This window comes from Enhydra lutris, unplaced genomic scaffold, assembly GCF_002288905.1.
Source record: "Enhydra lutris kenyoni isolate GAN:26980312 unplaced genomic scaffold, ASM228890v2 scaffoldscaffold20, whole genome shotgun sequence".
NCBI lineage: Eukaryota > Metazoa > Chordata > Mammalia > Carnivora > Mustelidae > Enhydra > Enhydra lutris.
Genome location: NW_019154104.1, coordinates 33,049,920 through 33,067,477, shown reverse-complemented (window position 1 = coordinate 33,067,477; position 17,558 = coordinate 33,049,920). Strand labels below are relative to the sequence as shown.

Below are 17,558 nucleotides of genomic sequence, written 5' to 3'. Positions count from 1 at the left end.
CCGCGGCAGACCCTTTCCTGGCCCACCTCTGGAGGGTCTGGGCTTCTGGAGAGGATTTGCAACATCTGCTGGGCTCCTGCGGGGCCCACCCTGCCCCCCAAATCTCCCGTGTGGACTCGGGTTTGGACATGGCTGGCCCCGCTGGGATTAGGGGCCAGGGATGGACCCCTGTGGGCAGGAGGGTGCTACGGACCCCTCCCCCCCAGGGCCAGGAGACCCTGTTCCCTCTCTGGTGGGGGGACTGTCTTCAGTACAGAGGGATCTGGAGCCCAGCAATTAGCCTGTGACTCCGTGGGCTCCCCCAGGGGAACCAAAAGTTCCCACAGAGGAAGAGAAGAGTCACACAGAGGTCACTCATGGAGAGTCCCAGCAGAGGAGGGCGCTGTCCGCCCGCCCTCCTTAGACTTCTCCTGTTCCCTCCCTACAGTCCCCTGGGCTCCCCCTGGGACCCTGTTCTCTCCCATGGGGACCCCACCGGTTCCTTTCTCCCGGCATTGCTGTGGGGCAAATGCCATAATGCTAGCAACAAGTGGGGTGGGGGTGGGCTTCCTGTCCTTGGCCTTCCTGGGGGACAGCAGCACCCTCTTGCCCACCTGTGGAAGTGGCTGAACAGAGACAGGATGGCCGGAGACTCTGGGCAGGCCGGGGCGAGCAGGCATCGGCTGGCCAGCAGGGGCTGTGGCCAGGGTGCCTGGGTGTTACTGGGGGAAGGCGGTGGGAGCGGACCTGGGGCACAGACGCTGGCCACGTAGATGAGGAAAAGGCGGCCTGGTGGCCGAAGGGAGCAGGAAAGTGGGAAGGGCTGTGGGCTGCCTCCTGTACGCCCACGGAGGGGCGATGGGCTGGCGTCCCGGTAGGGCTGGGTGCTAGCTGGGGCCCTTCGGGGGAGCGTGGGGCTCAGGAGGCCACCATGGGGGTTCACACGGGATCTGCAGGGCCAAACGGTGGCGGGCAGGGCCAGCGACTCCCCCAAGCCTGGCTCTATAAATAGCTAGAGAGCCTGGTGGGGGGGGCGGGCTTTTCTATAAACAGCCCTGTCCCTGCGGGCAGCTGGGCCTGGCCTGTCACACGGCCTTGCCTGAATTAGAACATGTCCCCCATGCAGTGGCCTGTGCGCCATGGGCCTGTCACCAGGGTCGTGGCAGCTCAGGTCACTGAGGGTGGGGGGCTCCCTGTGGGAGTGGGGTGGCCTCAGCCACCTGGGGCTTCCATCCTGGGCCACAGTGCGCCATGGGCCACTTCATGCTCGGTGGTCGCAGACGTGGACACCATGGTCACCGCGGGCACAGGCGCTCACGCCCTTGAGGACAAAGCAGTGCCGCTACTTCGGGCACCTCACAGTTCCGTGAACGGCCACCGACTCGCGGCTGATTCACACGGGAGCTCCGCCCCCGGGGCTGTCCACGCCGTGAGGCCCGCCCGCATGGCAGAATGCCACTCTGCCAGGAAAGGCGCAGAGTCCTGACCCACGCTCCAACGTGGTGAACCCCGCAAACATGCTGCGTGGGAGAAGCCGGCCACGGAAGGCCACGTAGCGACCTCTGTTTATAGGAAATGTCCACAGAAAGCAAATCTATGGAGACGTAAGCAGACTTGGGGGCCGGGGGAGGCGGCACAGGGCGTGCCCGTTAAGAGAATTCGGGGCACGATGGAGTGTTCTAGAACTTAATCTCTGTGCTCGACGGCTGTGGAAACCCGCTGGAGTCCACAAGTGAGATTTTTGTACAGATGTGCTGGGCTCCCCACGCCCCCACACTGGCGTCTATAGGGCACCTGCTCCGGCCTGGGGCCCGGGGGGCTCTGGGGCAGTGGGCAGGCCAGGACAGCCACGGCGAGGGTTATTGCCCGTTTGCCCGCCGCTCCTGAACACCACGCAGCACTCCCTGGGCCAGATTTCTTCTTTATTGGTCTGAGCCTCTCCGTACGCCAGCCTCGGGAGCACAGACATGGGGCAGGGGTGGGGCGGGGGGGGGGGCTGGCCACCCCCAGGCTTGGGTCCTCTCCTCCTCTTAGCCTAGCAGGGGTGGAGCCCAGTCCCTCTGGAGGTGGCAGCAGCCATAGCCACAGCGACGATCATTCTGGTGACAAGGCGGCCAGGCCCGGTGGCAGCAAGGGCTGGGCGTACAGGGGTGGGGCCAGCTCCACAGGATCCCCCACCTGTTTGCTGGGCAGAGGGACCGCGCCGGCCAGCCTGCCCCTGCCACAGGCCCGGGGGTCCTCCACCCACCTATGCCCAGCTCAGCTACCGCAGAAGAGCAGATACGGAAACAATCCAACTCAGAAACCGCCCTGCCCCAGCCCGGGTAAGTAGGCTGAGGCAGAACTGGGCGCAGGGAGCAGGGCACCGGGGCTCGGTCAGGAGGCAGTGGGCGGGGGTGTGGGGGCTCCAGCTCTGCCTGGCTCCCGTGGCTCTGTGGGGAGAGGTCTGTGAGGGCCCATCTCCAGAAGCTTCCGAGCGCCAGGGGGCTGGAGGGCAGGGCAGGGCGGAGAGGCGCCCTGGGGACGCAGCTGAGGCTCCTCACCCCTGCGGGCAGTGCCGTGGGGCATGCGGGGTGTGCGCACCAGCGTTCAGAAAGCGGGCCACGCGGGGCTGGGCGCGTGCAGGCTGTCTGGGAGGGGGCCGGGAGGCTGGGCGCTGGGGCCTGCTAGGGTCTCAGCCAGAGCACCCCAAGCAGCTCTGGGAGGCCCCCCTCCCCGGAGGGTAAGGCACAGAGTTTTGGTTTCCCAGGGGCCCGGTTCCAGCCTGGCCCTGGAGGGGCCCAGCTCGGCAGTACCTCCGGGGACCCGCCGCGGTGGGGCCGGCCGCAGCTCTCTCACTTGGCTTTGGGCTTAAGGCTGAGGCCTGTGGGAAGCGAGAGGAACAGCATCTTTAGGAGCGGACTTGCTGGGACAATGCCAAGGCGCCTGCCTCCAGGTCCCCAGGCTCCTGTGGTCCTGCCACCACGGCCCGGAGGGCTGCACTGCGTCTCTCTCGGTCCACGCTGACCCCAGGCCCTTGCTCTCCAGCAGCAAGACCCTTCCAGGTGGAAGTCACCGGGATGACCCCCCAGCCTGCGGGCTCCTGTCCGCCTGCCCAGGCCGGATCCCTGGGCCTGCTCTCCCCACACTCACCCCCACCAGGCCCTGCTCTCCGCCCGCCACCCCACTCCCGTCAGGCCCCGCTCCCTCTACTCTCCCTTCCCCACCCCTGCCTTACCCCCACCAGGCCCTGTGCCCCACCAAGGCCCTTCTCTCTCCCCCACCAGGCCCTGCTCTCCCCCCACTTCTCCATTCCCCGCCCCCCCACCTGACTTCACCCCTCCCCCGAGGGCCAGGCCACACTGCCCGCCCCCATCAGTCCCACTGCGTCTCCCTGAGCTTCCCGACCCGACGCCGGACGCCTCCAGACCTGTCCTTTCCCAGCGGCCACAGCTCCTTGGTTCCTGCCACCTGGACGCCCCCTACCTGGCCCTGCAGGCCCCCTGCCCCCCAGAGCCCTCTGGTCCAAGGGCCCCTGTTCTGCGCTTCCACGCTGATGCCCTGCCCGCCTGCCCCCTCCCACCCCAGCCCCCACCCCCGGGTCCTGAGCAGACGGGAGAGACTATCGTGCTTGAAAAAGATGGGGCAAAAAACGGGAGGCAGAAAGGTCAAAAGTCACTCGGAGCGGGGTTTCTGTCCCTGCCCCCCAGGGTGCCAGGACCCCACACAGCAGGGGCTCCCACATCACCGCCTCAACCAGGCAGTCGGCCTCCAGGCCCTGGCCTGTGGGATAATGGGCCCTGAGCCCCTCTGGACCTGCTCTGGGGTGGACTCAGGTCACGTGTGTGGAATTCTTGCCCCAAACACGTGAGAGCAGCCTCACTTAGGACACCCCGGGGGCCGGGTTCGGGGGCCGGGCGGCAAGATGTCTTGAACCTTCCAATCCCTCAGTGAGCTGAGAGCAATGCCACAAATGCTGATAATTTTGCTAGTTTTGGAAAGTTCTTGCCGTTTCAGGGTGAAGGACACGTGGTGGTCGTTATGGTCTCGCAAATTCCCTGTCTGGTGGCTGTTTTTCCAAATAAAAGCTTGAGAAGACAGAGGGTGGGATTCCCTCCTGCTCCCAGCCAAGGGGATGCTGGGGCCCGGGGAGGGGAGCGAGCGGGAAGCAGCGGACTGCTGCACCAGAGGATGTGGGGGCGGTCCTGCAGGGGCGCAGAGCCGTGCTGGGCACACCAAGCTTCCCCTGGACCGTGGCCACACGTGGCTGCCGAACCCCCAAACCCAAATACCCCCACGGCCCCACTCGCTAGTGTGCGCTGGCGTTTTGCACCCGAGAGCCAGGGTCTGAAAGTAATCCCAGCAGCAAACTCGGGGACTGAGGCTAAAGCCCATACCGAGAGTGAGAATAAACCATCCAGAGGGTGCACTGACTTCTCGCCTGCCCTTGCTTCCTCTGGGCACTGCTGCACCTCTCCTCCATGCCCCGGGCCCTCTGGGTCAGCACCGAGCTGGGTGCAGGTGGCCCCCTGCCCCCAAGAAAGCGGATCGGCTCGCCATCAGCACGGCCCAGAACGCAGCAGGGACCCCAGGCCTGTCTGTCTGCACCTGTGAGCCTCTCGGGCCACATCCGAGACAACCAAGGTCCTGCCCATCCTTGGGGTCCTGGGAGGCCTAGTGCTGTGGACCCGGGATGTGCCTACAGACCCATCTGCAGTCCCCAGGACCTGGCTACCAGGGAGGGGAGGCATGTCCATTCCTTGGAGAGGGCCCGTGGCCCGTCTCTTCCTGGCAGCTGGGCCTTGGGGCTGCCTCTGTCCCTCACTGCCTCCCTGGGGACATTTGTGGCCCAACCAGAGCTGGGGTGTGCCCTGTGGAAGGTCTCAGAGCAAAGGTTACCACCCTGGGAGATAGAAGTCAGGAAAGCCCCAGGTTAGCCGGACTGCTTGGGGCAGAGGCGACCCCCTCCTGCCTGTCCCGCTCGGAGGCCCCCCCACACTCCTGAGGCCCCTCTGCCCGGCGCACAGTTCCAAGGTCGCGCCTGGCACACAGCGGACACCAGCTAAGCGAGGCACGGCTCCCGCCCTTCCAGAGAGGGAGGAGAAGGCAGAGGGCCAGGCGGGTCCCAGCACCAGCAGCACAGGAGGGCAGGCTTGCCAACAGGCCCAGGCAGGCTGGAGGGAGGCAGGTTAGCGTCTAGGAGGGGCTGGGCGCGGGCCGGCCTCCGCGGCCACCGTTAGCGCAGGACACCAGCATGAGTACCTACCTTACTGGATCACACAGAGTCTTTTTGTTTTATTATCGTCAGAGTCAGGGACAACCTCTGCTTTCAAATAAGAGAAATGCACTCAACGGCTTATTCCTGGCCTGCCCTGAACTCGGAGCTGGGGCCGGGCTGCCGGCCGCTCGGGCTGTGTGGACACGGAGCCAAACCCGTTGGGCCTGGGGCAGCCCCGGGCTACACCCGCCCCAGCTGCCGCTCCCTGCTAGGGACAGCATGAAGCAGGAGTTAGGGGGTTTGGGGTGTGGGGACAAGGGCAGCGCTCCCCCAACCAAAGTTGCTCCTGCCCCGTGTGGAACGGTGGCCGTCTCCTCTCCTGCAGGACGTGGGGTGTCCTGGGAATCACCCACTCTCGGGAGGAAGAGGAGGGAACAGCCAGCGGCAGTGAGAGGCGGGGGCCCTGCTGGGGCTGGACGAGCTCTGACCACACACCGGTGTCCCCATGCTCCATGGGCCTTGCCTACCTGGGAGCCCTGCTTCGGGGGACGAGGAACGATGGGAGGGGAGCCCCAAATTACCTTCCTGGTTCCTCGAGGGACGCTTCTTCCTCCGCTTGCCCATCCTCTTTGAGGCCTGTCCCCGGGCCCTGGGGAGAGTGCCGGACCCTGAAGAGTCCGTGACTGTGTCCTCAGAGAAGGACCTGTCCAAGGATGTGTCCAGTGCAGAATCTGGGGCTGCTGTGTCCTCCTGGTCCCCATCCCCGTCCCCAGCCACGCCAGGGCCTGTGGCAGGGAGGTCAGCCTCCTGCGTCCCCTCCACGGTGCTGTCGGCCTCAGCCCGGCAGACGCCTTGAGGGGCTGTGGGGTCTTCGGCATCTTGGCCTGACCCCGTGGCCCCAGGGGGCTTGTCACCAGACAGCCTGAGAGGTTTCAGGGCCTGCGCACTGCCCAGCACCACTGGCCAGGCGCCCTGACAAGGCTGGGGGTTCTGGGGGTCCTCGGTGGTCAGGATGTCGCTGACGTCTGTGTACCAGGAAGAACGCCTCTCTATGGATCCAGGCCCATTCCCCTGTGGCGGGTCTGCAGTGGGCTGTGGGCTAGGGGCAGTGGCGTTGTAGAGATCCCAGCCCTGGGGCTCAGAGGCGGGGCCGCCGGTGCCTCCTGCGGGAACTCTGGTGGCCGCTGTGGACACAGGACATGGCAGCTGAGGGCAGGGCCCGACTCCCAGGCCATCCTGAGGACGTGCCCAAGCAGAGGGCCTCTGTCCATCCCAACATCTACCCAAATGCCACCAGCGCTGCAGAGCCCACTGCCCCAAGAGCCTGCCCTGGCGGCCCCAAAGTGTGGGTTCCCAGAGAGCAGGCCCATGGTGTGGCTGGGCGGGGGACACTGGGCCAACTTCATGCCCGTCCCAAGAGCCCCTCCACTCCGGGCAGCCACGCTGAGTGGAGCGGCCCCCACCAGGCCCCAGGCCCACCTCTCCCACCACCTCAGCAGCCCCGAGCCCCAAGACACGGGTCAAAGGCCCACGGCCCGAGGGGGCTGCAGGGAGCCCTCTGCCACCGGCAAGGGGACCAGAAGGCCGAGCTACCCGTCTAACCCCACCTCATGGCTGTGCCATTTCTCTGGTAGCAAGACAAACATGAGGGTTCTCCCATAAGGTCAGAGAGGGCTTCCTGGAGAAGGGGAGGTAGGAGGCAGCAAGGACAGCAGGAGGGAGACAGTGATGAAAGGTGGGAGAGGCTCTCACCAGGCGCCTTGTCCCTTGGTGGGTCCGTGGCAGCTGCCTTGCCGCCCCCCTCTGCGTCCCCTCGGCCCCGGGCCGTCTTCCGCAGCTGGAAGCCCTTCCTGATGTCCGCCAGCAGGGCGTCGATGACACACACTTCCTCCTGCTTCCCAACTCCCCTCCTGACTGAAAGGCCCCCAGACCCTCAGATAGGCTGCCTGCGGGTCCCTGGAGCCCACCCACGTGACCCGGAGACGATGACCTGGAGGGGGTGGGCGGTGCCCCCAGAGCTTCGAGGATGGGGGATGAGACCCAGCCCCTCGGAGGCCCCCCCTGCTCCTCCTGGGCCCCCCGAGCTCCCCCTGGGCCCCTGTTCTTCCTGGGCCCCCCGGCCAGGGCCTGGCCTCACCAGGCTTCCCGTCCTCGCCCCGTGGCCTCCGGGCCTCCTCCTCAGCCAGCTGCCGCTTCCTACTCTCGGCCTTCGCCGCCTGCTCCTTCCAGTCCTTGTTGTCCTGTGCAGGTGGACGGGGAGCCCGTGACCCCCAGCCCTCGAAGGACAGCACGAGCCCGGCACCCCGGCGATTCCAGCAGCTCTGCCTGAGCCCGGGGAGGGGGTGCGGGCCCGGCCCACCTTTAAGGCACGCACGAAGAGGTCCCGGAAGGTCTTCATGGTGCTGAACGTGTCCTCCAAGGACAGCCGCTGCGCGTCCTCGCACAGGTACCGCGCCAGCTCTAACTTCTTCTCCTCGATGGCCTGGAACACCTCATCCAGCGCCCGGGAGGCCTCGATGCTGGCCTGGGGACGGGAGGGCGCGGTCACAGCCCAGGGAGAGCCCCACAGAAGGCACCACCGGCCCTCAAAGGGTCACAGCCCCGGGGAGCCCTGGGGGCAGGGCGGGGCCGGGCTGCCGGAGGAGGATGGCCGCTGCCCGTGTCGGAGCAGGACAGGGAGGTCTGGGCACTGCAGGCCCCAGGCTCAGAGGAAGCCCCTCCCTTGCAGGAACGACCTTGGGATCAGGGACAGCATGTTGCCCTCCTACGGGGCCCCTCACCCTGGCCTGTCTTCCCCCACCCCCGGGAGACCCCCCAGCAGCTGCCTCCTGGCCCAGACCCCAGCCCGGCTTGCCTGGAGACGTCCGGCGTACTGCTCCTGCACCTCGGGGATGGAGGACGACACCTTCCGCTCCATCTCCAGAAGCTTCTTCAGGTTGGTGCTGGACTCTGAACGGATGAGCTCAAGGTTGATCCTGAAAACCCCAGAGCCAGGCGGGGTCAGGCGGCAGCTGATGTCCAGTCTTGCAGGGTCAGTGGAGGGGCCAGTGGGGGCCTTCAGCCTGCACACCGGCAGGAACGGCAGGGACACTGGACAGCACATCCACGGGGACACTGGACGGCACACCCTCAGGGTAGTGGGCGACAATGGGCAGCACACCCGTGGGGACAGCGGAGGACACTGGGTGGCACACCCACGGGGATGGCGGGGACAGTGGACGGCACACCCCCGCAGGAACAGCAGTGGACAGCGGACAGCACACCCGCAGGGACAGCGGGGGACAGTGAACAGCACAGCCGCAGGGATAGCGGGGGACACTGGGCTGCACGCCCTCAGGTTCTAGAAGCACATCAGAACTCTGGGAAGGGCCAAGCGGTGCCGCGGGTGAAGTGCTGGGACAGTGACCCCAGCAGCTCAGCCCTTCTTTGGCTCTCAGGCCTGAGAACCTCCCATAGCAGCGTGTACCTGGAGTTGGAAGGTCCAGGCCACCCTCCCTGAGCTGTTCCTCTGGGCTGAGTGACCCCAGGGATGCAGCCCCACTTGCCTGGGCCTCAGTGTCCTCATCTGTACAATGGGAGTGGCATGGCCTTCCTCACGGGCTGTTACGAGGCTCAGCCTTGTAAAAAGGTGGCATGAGACTAATGCCTGGTGTGACCACGACCAGGTCGCTCCCTATCGCTCCTAGGCCTCAGTTTCTTCCTGTAAATCACCTAGGAACACGCCACAATGGACCCAAGGTCCTATTCAGACGTGAAAATGACCGTTCTAGGGAGCAGTGGTTCCTGGGGGCCCAGCCTGGCCCAGCCACCTCACTGGCCAGGACCAGAGGCAGGGGTGCTGGTGGGGGCGCCGGTGCGGGTGAGCCCCGTGGGGGGGGCAGGGGGCACCTACCCAGCTGCTTGGGAGGGCTGCTCCAGGTCCTGGGACAGCTGCAGGAGATCTGGGTGGCCCTTCTCTGCCTCCTGCAACAGGACAAGTCAGGTGAGCGTGGTGATGGCCACACCCTGGCCCCAGGGGTGCCTGAGGGGCCATGGGGCCAGCCCGGGCCCACCTCCAGCACGTGGTGCAGCAGGGTCACGCGGCTCTGCTGGGACTTGGTCTCCGAGAGCTTCAGCAGCGTGCTGATCTTGAAGCCGTCGGCGTCCCCCGTGTGGCTGCCCTGCGAGGGTCCGGGTGCGGAGTGAGGGCCCCTGAAGCCCGGTGGGAGGGGGTGGGCATGGGGGCTGGGCATGGGGGGTAGCGGGGGCGGGGCCCACTTACATAGTTGAGGAAATTTCCAATTTTCAGGATCAGCTGGCAGAAGACAGGCAGCCGGCGGCTGGTAAGCAGGCCTGGGGGAGGCGCCAGGGCTGAGGGAGGGGTAGGTGCTGCGAGGTCTGCAGCTGTGGTGTGGGGGTCTTCCCTCCCCTCCCCAGGGTGCGGTCCCCAGGGTGGAACCCCAGGGGTTCCAGCCCCCACCAGGAGCAGGCCCAGGGACTCTGTAGTCCTGTACCCTCCCCACCCCGGGAGCAGATGACCCCTGGCCCCTCTCCGGGTATGATGCTGCTGAGAGGAATCTTCTGAAAGGTTGGAGCGGTAGCCTCCCTGGTTCTCAGCTAACCATCCCTTGGGGCTTCAGGGATGGTGGCTGACATGGGAGTGGATATCCACTATGTGAGTCCCTGCCCTGGGGCTGGGGTACATTCCTGCTTGACCCTCTTCTGGAAAGACTGCTGAGCATTCGCAGGCGTCCCTGAGCACGCCCCTTGACGTGCTCGCCCGTCTCTGTGTGTGTGTGCCCGCGCGTGCCCGTGCTACTGTGTGTGTGTGCTTGCCTGTGCCTGTGTGCGTCTGTGAACGCACACGTGAGTGCGTGTGCGTGGCGTGTGCCTTAGGGCAGGGGATGCGTCTACGGTGAGGTGGGGAAGGTCCGTGCCCCAGGACCACTCGCCGTGTGGATTCCGGCCCCGCCCCGGCCCCAGGGGGTGCTCCCCACTCACTGCAGCAGGCCGCGAGCACCAGCTGGGCCTTGGGCTGCACCATGTCCAGCACGACGGCCGAGCCCTCACACAGCAGCATGCACTCCACCCGCAGCTGGTAGCTGGGGACAGAGCGGGGAATCAGGGCCTGGGTCCCCCACCCACCCAGGGCCTGTAGCACAGGGACCTACAGCCTGGCCCTGGTCAGCGTGCGCGTTTCCAGGCCAGGTTCCAGATGGGGACTCCGCAGGACCGGAGTAGGGCCTGGGAAGGGGCACTTGAGACAAGCACCCACATGGGACCGGAAGACAGCTGTCCCCCTGCAGGGCTCCCCGCCTTCTCGGAGCAGGGGAGAGCGTGAATGATACGTGCGTGGCGCTCCCCATGGAGCCCCAAGGGAACGGTCTGCACAGTCGCACTCCCTCCTCTAGGTCTGGGCCCGGCTCCCCCGGCCCCATCCCTGCCAGTGGGGCCTGGGGTCCGAGGGCGGCCCATTCACCAGGGAATGCCCAGCAGGAGAAGGTAGAACTGGTCGGCGTTGGCCAGCTTGGCGCGGTCCTCCGTGAACGAGTGCAGGTTTTCGATCTGCAGGGAGGAGGCCCACGCATGGGATTCCAGCCCCCATCCCCTCCCAGGAAGCCCCCGCACCATCCGGCACCTGCCCATGCCTGTCCCGCCAGGGCCCACTCATGTCCAGCACAGCTCTGTGTGTCCATGGGTCCCCTCCTCTTTCCCTTGTGGGGAGCACTCCGGCAGGGCCGGCAAGGCTTTGCCCCACTCACCTCATGCTTTTCGGGAAGGAGTTTGAGGAACTGCTTAAGAACCTCCACGTCGAATTTGGTGGTGTCCCCAGCCCGAATCATGGCAGTGACATCCTCATTGGAGCTGCAGGAGAGAGGGCGTGGTTTCGGTGGGAGCAGAGGAAGCACCGGCCCCCTCCTCTGGGCTCCTGGGGGACCCTGCTGGTCAGGGACTGCCCTCAGCCCATGACCTCTTTGCTGCTCGGGCCCAAGCTGCAGGGACACAGAGAAGGCAATTCACTTGCCTGGGGTCATACAGTAACGTGGCTGGGGGCTGACTCCCATGCTCCCTGCCTGTCAGGGCACCCCTGCTCCTCCTTCCTGGGGGCTGCTCAGGACCCAGGCAGGCTCACGCATGCCCAGGGAGCTCCCTGGCAGGAGCCCGCACTCAGCAGCTGCAGGGAAGGACCCGGGGGCTGGGGGCACTGCCTGCTGCGGTCTGGGGCTCCGCTTCCCCAAGGAGCAGGCTGGGGCTCTCCAGGGCCCCCAGTTGGGGCGGTCTGGGGCACCGACTGGCCCCAGGGAGGGGGAGTCGCACTTCCCAGAGTGCCCCCTCCTTCCCCCGGGGCCTGGAGGGCACTGCGCAGCCCTAGATGGCAGGAGCCCTAGATGGCAGGAGCGGGGAGGGCAGGGGCTCAGGCAGGACAGGCTGCTCACCATTTAAACTGCTTCAGGAAGATGTTGAGGTTCAGGCTCTTCTTGGAGTCCAGAAAGGTGATCTGGAAAACACCCCGCCCTGGTGTTGGTACCTGCGGCCGCACTGAGACCCCCGTACTCCCCAACCGGGCCAGGCCGGCCCCACCTCCTTGGGCTCCTTCCTGGCGGGGGCGGCCACGCGTTCCTTGGGCTTGGCCTCGGGGAAGCAGAAGAGCCGCTCTATGCTGGAGAAGTCGGGCTCCACGACCTCGGCGCCCAGGCTGCTCAGCGAGGCCCACATGGAGCTCTGCTCTGGGGGGCGGGGTCCCCGGTCAGGCTCACGCCCGCCCTGGGGGCCAGGGATGCCCTCCCGTTGCCGTCACGCCGCGCGCACGCGGACGGACGCACGCGTGCCCGTGTCCCGGCTGGCGGGGGACCGGTCGTCTCGCAAGCCTCGGCCTTGACCTTCTCCGACCGAGCATCAGCACCCCGGGGCCCGGGCAGGGCAGGGGCTGTGGCAGCAGAGGGACATCTAGGCTTACCAGGGTGCGTGCGGGAGGAAGGGTCTTCAGAGGTGACCTCTGGCCCGTCCCCGCCCCCGCCCGTCCCCGCCCCCGTCCCCGCCCCCGTCCCCCGTCCCGGACGACCCAGGAGCGGAGCCCAGGGCGGAGACTAACCAGTCCCGCCCGCCGGCAGGGGGACCCTCGGCCCAGACCCCGGCACATACACCACACGCGGCGGGGGGCGTGCGCAGCAGGCCGGGTCCGCGGCCTCGGGAGGGCGGCAGCTCAGGGAGACGGGGGTCCTCACCTCGGGCCACGCTGGACGGCAGCTTCTGCCAGTTGAGCTTCTTCATGCGCAGGGCGGGAGCGAGGACTCGCCGGTGGCTGGGGATCGGGGCAGAGCCCTGGGCCGGGATCGCGTGCGCCACGATGATCTCCTCCCCCACCGGAGAGGCGCCGGAGGGACCCGGCAGGGGTGGGGGTGGAGGGAGGCCCCCGTCCTGGCCAGGTAGTGGGGGTGGTGGGGGGCACCCTGGGACCGGGAGGGGGGGAGGTGGGGGAGGTGGGGGGGGTGGGGGGGGGGGGGGGCCCTGCTGGGGAGGAGCCGGGGAGCGGGGGAGCCGGTGGGACTGGGGCGGGTTTCTGCAGCTGTGGGGCCACAGAGCTGTTCGCCCTCTGCACGGTGAGGTGCAGACCGCTGAGCCCGGCCTCCGGCTGCTGCTCCTCCACACCCGCCTTAAGGGAGCCACTGTTTTGGGGTGCGCTGTCCTTCCGGCTCTGGCCTAGGTCGGCCTGGACACTCTTGTGGGCCTTGTTCAGGGAACTCGGGCGTGGCCGCCCCTTGACGGACAGGAGCCGCTCTACCATCTCCTCCAGGGTGCACTCCTGGACTGTGTGGGGGTGTCCAGGGTCAGGGCAGAATGCCTGAGCAGGTGGGAGGGCGAGGGGCCAAGGAGGGATGCCCTCCCACGTGGTCTAACGCCCCACTGTCTGTCCGCTGGGCTGGGGTCAGGGGCACGCTGCCCCACCTGCTCACCATCACTGGCCAGGAGCACAGCCCGGTTCACCAGGTTCTCCAGGGCCTCCCAGAGCAGCTGGCTGGAGGGCAGGGTGGGCTCCAGGTACAGGAGACCCTGCAGCACGGACAGCAGCCGGGCAGATGCCGGGGAGCAGCTCACCTGGGCGGGGAGGAAAAGGATAGGTTGGTATCTGCGCCCTTCCCGGGGCAGGCTGACAACAGCAGGCTTCCGACCACCAGGGACGTCCGCCCCATCACTGCGCTGTGCCTCGCAAGGGCCCTGCACAGGGGCTGGAGCCGGGCTTCCCAGACTGGTGCACAGGTGACTTTGGGGGTTAGACACCTCTCCATGCTAGCGGCGGCCCTGTGTGTGGTGGGAGGTGTCCTGGCATCCCCGGTCTCCACCCACCTGAAGCCAGTGGGACCCCTTGCCCCACTGAGACCCCCCGCATGCGTCCAGATGTCCTGGATGTCTCTTGGCAACACTCGTCCCCTGGCTGACAGCCGTGGGTTCGGTGAAGGGCAGGCGCTCCTACCAGAGAGGGCCTGAGCTGGACCAGAACCCGGCCTTCTGACCTCCTGCCGGTCCAGAAGCCCCTGGGGCCATTTGAGGCCGTCTGCCGGCTGGAGCTCGGGACTGCTCAGCTACCTCTGATCTTTGGGACAATGTCCTCGAGGGTCCTGTGGCCTTGGCTCTGGGCCTGTGCCAGCAAAGACTTGCCCCCGGCCCGCTCCGGCTCTGGGCTCATCCTGTCTCCAGCACCCCCGGCCCCTCACTGCTCCCTGCTGGGGCACCAGATCCGGCCCTACGGCTCTGGTCAGGGTGGGGTCTCCCGGGCAGGGAAGGCAGCCATGGCGCAGCCCTGGACCCCCGTCTCTGGAGCCAGTTCCCTGGGAGCTTGTACCCCGGCTCACCTTGTGGAACAGAGACGCGAAGACCTCCTGATGGCTAGTCATGTTGACGCCCCCGCAGATGCGCAGGAGCTCCTCCTCGTCCTCGGCCTTGGCCTCCTCGAAGGCCTCCAGCTGGATCAGCAGGTCGGCGTCCTCCAGGTCCCTGGGGCAAGAGGGGCCGGATGGGCTGAGGCTGCTGCCCCACTCGCCTCCCTCCCAACCCTGGACAGACGCACAGACAGCCCTGAGCGGGGCGTGCTGGGCTCATGGGCCCCGTAGCCGGGACAGTGGTCCTGACAGGGGCCTGGGAGAGGTGTTCTCAGCTGCATGGGTTCCTGGAACCAAGGAAGTTTGAGTTTCAGGAAAACGGCAAGCGCTGTTTAGCCTAAATATGCCGCATGCGCTACCGGGGATGGGCTCACACCAACGGGACGTTCGGTGTTGTATCTGGCACCCCCTAAGCTGCTGGGCCGGGAGGTTCTGCAGGGTGGCCTGTCAGGCAGCATGACGGATGGCAACCGTGATGTCTCTGGGACCTGGGTTCAGCCAGGCGGGCCCACGGGGGCTATTCCCGGAAGCCCCCTCTGCCCATCTGGAGGTGCTGCTCCGGGCCCAAGGGGAGGGTGAGCCTGGCTTTGGAGAACAGTGATGGGAGACTCACCGTAGCCGCGTCAGAATGTCCAGCAGCTGCAACCCTGGGAAGGGACAATGGGGTCAGCGGGCTTCGGAGGCTGCTCCGGTCACCCTGTCCCAGGACACTCGCATCTTCTGACACCTTCCCCTCCGCTCTCTCCCTGGGCTCATTCCCACCACCCAGAACGTCCATGGGGTGGGAGGGGGACCCTGCCATTCCTGCAGGTGCCAGGAACACTCTGGAGGGCACGGCCCTTGTCCCACTAAATGGCATGGCCAGCACTGGCAGGACTGGGGGTCAGCCTCACACTGAGAGCCACGCAGGACTCATGTCCGGGGCCCCGGGGCGGGCTGTGGCGCTTACCCGTGAACTCCCCGCGCAGCTGGGTGCGGGTGCGGAGGTCCTCGGGGCCCAGGATGATGGCGTTGACCACGCTGAGCAGGGTGACAACATAGGGCACATTGTCGCTGTCTGAGAGCTCGTTCATGATGACGCTGAAGCGGTACTGTTGGCTGCGCACCGTCTGCAGGGCGGGCGGGGTCAGCACATGCCCCGGGCAGGGTCAGCACACGCCTGGCCCGCACCCAGGTGCCCCGGGGCTCACCTTGTAGTGGTCCAGGGCGTCCAGGGTCAGCCCGTGGCCCTCAGGGGAGTAGATGCACAGGGCAGCCAGCAGCTCAAATACCTGCTTCTTGACCATCACGTTGGATGTGTCCAGAGCTGTGGAGGGCCAGGGAGACTCAGCGGGGGCCCCCCATCAATACCAGGCCTGGGCTCCTTCTGCTCCTGGCTGTCCTGAACCCACACTCCAGCTGGACAGGCAGGGCCCGTAGGTGGACACCAGGGGGCACTCTGCACCAGCCCACAGGCCACATCAGGGGCTGGCCTCCCCCTCCAGGGTCGCTGATCTCGCCAGGAATGGAGAGGCAGACCCTGCAGGGACAGTCTGCTTGAGCTGGGCCTTAGCTCTGAGAGTGGTTCCTGCTGGCTCTGGGCCCAAGGCTCACAATGGCACAGCTTCCCGGGCCAAGCCCATGACTTTGCCCAGCAGCTTAGGGTATCTCCTTGTCATCATGAGCCCCTGCCTCCCACCTCATCCCCTGCGCTGGGAAAGCTTTGGGGGTGTCCCTCAGCTGGCCTGCTGAGAGGCCACAAAGGACTCTACACAGGCATGTGCCCACTCCTATGGGCCGACCCACCATCACTCCCCCACCCCTCCCTAGAGCCCCAAGCATCAGGGGGACATGGTTGCTACCACAGAGCAGGACAGCCTGGCAGGCCAGGAACACAGTGGGACCCCTGCTCACTAAGGACCACCTAAGGTCATTCCCAAAGGTAGGAGACTAACACTGGGTGCAGCCTGGGGAGACTTCCTGGAGGAGGCGATCATGAGTGAGAACTTAAGGACTCAGCAGGTGCACAAGGCACAGAGCAGCCTGAGCAGGAGGTGGGGGCGGGGCACAGGGTGGGCAGGGGTGAGGTGTGGGGGGAGGTGGAGGAGCCTCCAGCTGCAAGTGCTGGCCAGAACTGAGCGGTGGCGACCTGTGAGGCTCGAGGGGCTTGCGGCCAGGTACAGTGTAAGCGGGGGCGCGTGGCTGGACGTGTGTTTTTGGCCCAGGTGAGTCCGGCTGCCAGGGCACGGACTAGGGTGGCAGGTGTGGGGGTGGGGGGTGCTGTAGGCCGGAGGTGGGGAAGGGGGCAGGGCACAAACAGGCACAGGGCTGGGCGGGAAGGCCAGGCAAAGCCACGGAACAGAGGGGGCAACTAGGTGCTGCTGGTGGACCATGGCTCCAGGCTGACCCGGACGTCTCAGACCTGGGGCGAACGGGCACCCGGTTCCTCCTCAGGAAGCCCTCCCGCTGCCCTCCGTGGCGCAGGGCCCCAGCCTGAGCTCGGGAGGCGTCTGGGCCCCCGGCCGCGGCAGCGGCTCACCCAGGGACAGCTGGCGCACGTAGGCCTGGTTGCTGAGGATGTACTCAATGCCCTGCTGCGAGTTCATGACGGCTCGCACGCAGCTGACGCAGGTGAGCTGCAGCAGGGCATCGGCGATGCGGGCCACCCCGCGGCCGGACAGGCGCGCCAGGGCCTCGAGCAGCAGGTCCAGGCCGCTCTGCTCCAGGAACTGCACCATCCAGCCGCCGTCGCTGCTCTCCAGGCGCTTGCGCAGGCCCGAGTAGTTGACCACGGACGGCATCTGCAGCAGCCGGATGCACAGCTCGGGGTCCGCGCTCTCCAGGTTGGCCTCCGTGGGGTCCGAGTCCTGTGGCCCCAGCTTCTCTTTGAGTGCCGCCCACTTGCGCTGCACACCCTCCTTCACCGACATCTTGCCGAACTGTGGGGCCGGAGGGAGACCTGCCGTGAGCCCCCAGCCCACGACGGGAGGCGGGGTCCCCCCCTGTGGTGTCTCCCTCCACCTGCCAAACGGGCCTGGGAGGGGGGAAGCTGTGCCCTCGGCCCATCAGGGCCGCCACCGTCCACGGGCTTCTCACGCGCCCCCCTGACGGACCGACTCCCTGTCCGCCTGAGGATCTCGAGGTGGCCACACCAGCAGGAACACCACTGACCCAGTGGTCACGATGCACCAGAACTGGCGTCTCTGGGGCTCCCTTATCTTGTCCCAGAGCACTTCCCCTGCCCCGGGGACAGGTCAGATAGGGAGAACCGGGAGCAGCTGTTCCAGATCCTGGGCACTTGGGGGCTGCCCACAGCCTCAGGCATGTGGCTGGGGAAGGGGCCGACTTGAGGGTCATGCCTGGTGCCCAACCCCCATCAAGAGCATGGCCAGGGCCCCATGGGAAATCAACCCTGCAAGGCCCTGGCCTCCGAGGCCCTCAGGTGGTCAGGCTGTATGGGCAGAGGACCAGATGTCCCCCTAAACCCTTGGCATGTGGGCTTTACTGGATGCAGTCTCAACAGGGGCGACCCCCCCTCCAAGAAT

At 66.7% G+C, this 17,558-nt stretch overlaps 1 protein-coding gene across 1 annotated transcript; it reads right to left on the bottom strand.

Annotated features, from left to right (window-relative positions):
• Positions 1 to 1,916: 1,916 nt before the first annotated feature.
• On the bottom strand, positions 1,917 to 16,951 carry LOC111148680 (inverted formin, FH2 and WH2 domain containing). The gene is given in 22 exon segments (XM_022505455.1): positions 1,917 to 2,842; positions 5,758 to 6,360; positions 6,929 to 7,090; positions 7,314 to 7,416; positions 7,536 to 7,700; positions 8,031 to 8,151; positions 9,069 to 9,139; positions 9,229 to 9,336; positions 9,438 to 9,508; positions 10,157 to 10,257; positions 10,635 to 10,720; positions 10,918 to 11,020; positions 11,593 to 11,654; positions 11,738 to 11,883; positions 12,382 to 12,670; positions 12,672 to 12,964; positions 13,111 to 13,252; positions 14,008 to 14,149; positions 14,648 to 14,681; positions 14,984 to 15,143; positions 15,225 to 15,340; positions 16,553 to 16,951. Coding segments are annotated over 22 exon segments (3,498 nt in total). The 5' UTR covers positions 16,944 to 16,951; the 3' UTR covers positions 1,917 to 2,813.
• Positions 16,952 to 17,558: the final 607 nt, after the last annotated feature.